Source organism: Opisthorchis viverrini (assembly GCF_000715545.1).
Source record: "Opisthorchis viverrini unplaced genomic scaffold opera_v5_440, whole genome shotgun sequence".
NCBI lineage: Eukaryota > Metazoa > Platyhelminthes > Trematoda > Opisthorchiida > Opisthorchiidae > Opisthorchis > Opisthorchis viverrini.
In genome coordinates this window covers 78,324-82,693 of record NW_008752103.1, presented here as the reverse complement: position 1 = coordinate 82,693, position 4,370 = coordinate 78,324, and the positions used below count along the sequence as shown (strand labels likewise).

At 44.7% G+C, this 4,370-nt stretch overlaps 1 protein-coding gene across 1 annotated transcript in view; it reads right to left on the bottom strand.

Moving 5' to 3' along the window:
- Positions 1-707: 707 nt before the first annotated feature.
- Positions 708-4,370, bottom strand: part of T265_11080 (hypothetical protein) — a gene marked incomplete at both ends in the record, with an annotated part of 80,572 nt that continues 76,909 nt past the window's right edge. Inside the window, one exon of the mRNA XM_009177635.1 lies at positions 708-921. Coding sequence (XP_009175899.1) covers positions 708-921 — 214 coding nt within the window. The remainder of the gene's footprint in view (positions 922-4,370) is intronic.

The window sequence follows — 4,370 nt, the reverse complement described above, 5'->3', positions numbered from 1 at the left end:
ATTGACTTGTCACCTAGGCGTATCGAATGCGTTGACAGTCCGTCAATTTTCAGCCGATATCCACCCAGTGTTCTCTCGGCTGGCGCACACGTTCTGCATTTGGCTTGGTTCCCTCTCTGCCTCAGCCATACCCCTGCTCTTGTATCAATGAAGCATTGCTTTCACTTCCCGCCTATCTTTTTGATGCCCTAAACGGTAGCCTGCGTCAGTGCGCCAATCGCACCCCAATCAGGAAAGGAGGTGCAGGCACTCGAATACGAGAACATTGATCCTTCCAGTGGTCTGGCATACCAGACTTGTAGCACCGGCTCGTTCGAGCATGCCTCCGCAATTCCGTTTTTGTGGCTGCAAGCTGTTCCACGAGTTAGTCCGCTTTTGTCCACAGGTTCTCCACAGTTGAATCCTCCTTTTTCTTCCGCGACTGTAACGTGGCCGGTGGTGCCTCGGCCAATTTCCCTAACAGACGCACCACGTGCTCCACATTTAACCGGCCAGTTGCTCTCGCCAACCGCAACTAGGCACCAAGCGCCGGTTGATCTCCTTCTATGAACTGGTCCGACAGCAACTGGTGGCGCGACACTCTGCCTACTGCTGGTAAAGCCCGATCTAACAACTGCCGCAAGTTGGCGAACGCGGTCGGGTCACATCCAGATACCATCCTGGCCGTCTTGAACCGCCATATAGCCTCCAGGCCGTCGGTCGGTGTGTCAAACTCTGCTGAAAAAGCTTCTTTCGCAGCGGCATAGTCCATCTTCCGACGGTCCTTTCTGACCGCATCCAGGGCCGTCTTTTTCCGGCTCCTGAGGATAGGTCTCCAGCGCCGCCAACTTTCCCCGAGCGGTATCCAGTCCAGCAGCCCGCGCAGCCTCCTCAAAGTCCTCCAGAAAGGTCCGAACATCCACCTCCTCAAAAATTTGTGACCTGGTCACGGCACTAAATGAAAGAATGAAGGCCTTCGCTGTGGAGTCATTTATTGGAAACTGAACAGTTACAGACTATTGGACAGGGAAACAAAAGTGTCATATGCATATTGTCTATAAAAACTGAATATCTGTCGCATTCTTCAACGTGTCTTCCTGAACTTTCCCGGATATTCATTGACTATCACTCAAATGTAGGCGAAAGATACAAAGCAGCTCCAAATATTCCGAATATTCTCACTTCTCAATATACGCAAAGCAGAGCTACGAGAAACCCACATACTACTCGCATACCTAATCAGCAGTATCCAACATTACACCAATAGTGATGCATTTCCATACTAACAATTCGTCTGCACAGTTGTCTTTCAATTATGTTACCGATAGTGCCTGTGCTCTTCCCACCATGTCGTGTGCAATGAGCAACGGGAAATTTCGGATACTACTTTACTTGCTTAAGTAGCTAGAAATTAAAGAGAAGCCAAATTCCGAATATGGTCAATCTCGCCGCTAGCAAAACCTGCATAACTTGGGGTATTTGTTATGCATCGAAGATTATTCGAAGTGTTAAGTTACATTAAGTGGATCGAAGATTCGGCGAACTTTGACGAAAACTCGATAGTGTTATCAGGTACTCTGTAACGTGCAGCAGCCGGAGAGTGTTGGAACATCTGCCGGAAACCCACCACTACACAACCATGTGCCTTACCGCACTGTGCCACATATGATAGCAGCGTTTTGCCTTGGGTGCGGGACATTTTTGCATGTATACCATAGGTGTGATTTAGAATCGGTTTCTGGAAATTGGAAACAGTGCGTAGAAGGTTTCGCCGAGAAAAGAAAAGCTCCTCACATAACAGGACGGCCGAAAACATCAAAAGAAATTTGCATGCTTTCTGAATACTTATCTAAAGCACCACCTAAAATTAACGGATAAATGTGCTCTATTGCTGCAGTGCGGAACAGCCGGCCAAATGGGAAGAACAGGTGGGCAGTGAACACGAAAGGTCTGAGTCGGCCAGACGCTTTTTTAGAACTTGAAAAATGCTGTCCATCAAAGCGCATCTAAATGCCAGACGACGTATTTTGGTGTGATATACCACTGTCGATCACGCCGTGCAATTTAATTTGTCAGTATATAAAATGCTCATCAGGTCGCTTCCTCTGTTGTGCGAGTTGAAGCCATCACTTTAGTCTTGTATAACCTAATTGGACATATGGTACGCAGGACTGCGCTGAGTGTTTTTATGTTGGGAGGGGATGAAGGCGATCAATGTTGAGAAACGTAAAGCAGCTGTTCCTGTTTAATAACTTTAAACAAACACCGTTTCTAGACGGGGCATTTTTTCACCTAAGCTGGGAGCACAGTTTAAAAAAACTCTACTTATTTTGGGCATATTGTTTACAGAACGACTTGACAGAAGCAAGTATCCCTTAAGATCACTCTGAGAAAAGACCAATATGAAGCAGTTATCAACATCTATTAATATCACCTCTATCTAAGATTATCCTGGGAGAACAATGTGCATTACTGTCCCAAGGCTGCACGTCAGACCATTCTCCTTTGTATTCCTGTTCTCTGCCCATAAAACTTCTTGTTATTCATATGAAGTACTACAAAGCAGCCTCTGTTTGTCTCAGCCTGAATGGTGGCTTGGAGAGGCTCAACTTTTTTAAAATAGGAAACTACTCACAAGGTTGATGAAAGCTCTTAGACCTTGTGAATAGTTTCTTTTATGTATACGAATATTGTGCCAGCTGAATCATGAGGCAGTCTTTGTGCAACAACTTTACTTGAGGAATATCACAAACGAGAGATTCAATGGATTCTGCCGTGCAAACCTAGTTGTCGGACCTACTTGTTGTGGCAGAGGATTCTATCTTTAATCCTGTCTATATGAAATGTCAATATAGTTTCGATCTCATCTATAGAACTGACTGTGTATGGGGTAAATATCAAAGAACTAGGCATTATTGCTTTAGAGTTTGCTAACAAAAATTGAACAAACACTGATCAATGGTCAGTAACATGATTGCTTAGTTCCTCAGACTTGGTATTCGGCCGGATGAAAAACATGAGGTGAAGACCGCGTGTCTCGGCACAAAGATTTATTATGTTTACCGCCCTGCTGATCAGATGCCCTCAATTGTTTTGGTGCAGTTGGCCATCGTGATTTTTTGTCCATTTAGGTGGCACCTTCCAAGATGCCCTAGAAGACAAAAGAGTAGAGTTCACCGGCAAGATGGCAATACGGGTGGCTTGTTTTTAATCGTTTGTTCTGCCTTTCTGTTTATCCAATGGCGGATTCAGACGAGTGAGTGTCGATCACCTAGACCAATGTTATTGAAATTAGCAGGCAAGATATTGCACGCATGCACCTTGAAACTGCTACGCTGTATGTGCAATCTAATCAGGATAGCATTGACATGTTTACCGTCGGAATATTTTTGCTGTCTTCCGAAATACACAAGCTAAAACAGCAGACGTCCTAGTGTGGACAGCAAAGTTTCCAAAAACTCCCCACTGGTTTGCTAGATGAATATAGCTATAGAGGTTGGTGGCCCTGGCTTTATGCTTCTGGAATATAAACAGGTAAACAAATCTGATAACATGTTATTATTGCGAATGACCTTAGGCTAAGACCCGAGTTCCACAAACCCTCTAAAAATACTTGTTTGAAAGAGAAAAAATGTATGAGTAATTTCTTTCGTTGTGGTGAAATCTATTTGTAGATATTTCATCCTGAAAGTGAAGCCAGTCTGTGCTGAAAAGCCGAGAAGCGCTTTGTCGCCAGCCGAGTTCGCATCATCGGTGTGCAGCCGAACGTTGTTGTGTTCATGTTTGGAGATGTATCGATGTCTGAGCTTTACGCACTGCTATTCTCGTGTTTTCAACACTCCCCGTAGGTCGGGAGTAACTCCTGGCCGTTCACTTCAGAGGCGCCTCTTTCCCGATTCATTGAATTCCAAATGAGCTTTGAACTTAACTCTGCTTTACATCGGGTGACCTTTGTCCTGACGACTTCAAGGTTGTTCGTCTAATAATCGATTCCCTTTGATTTCCCTCTGAAGATTTCCAACAGGTTAATCTGGACGTTGACCAGTTCGAAAACTGCTCAACTGGCCAAGAAACATTCATCTACCTCAAACAACTATCGTGATCAGATCCTCGGTAAACGAAAATGCAGAAGTACGAGAATAGCACTTCTCAAAGTCCACACACCGAAATAACGGTAAAAACTAAGCAGCGCCAATCAACTGCGTAATGAAAATGTCACCGCGATTGGTGATCAAACGCTTGCAACCTGATTGTCCACTAGTAATCTCTAAGGTCAGATCGAAATTGCCAAAGGAGCACACACCGAACGGTAAAAACTAAGCAGCGCCAATCAACTGCGTAATGAAAATGTCACCGCGATTGGTGATCAAACGCTTGCAACCTTATTTATT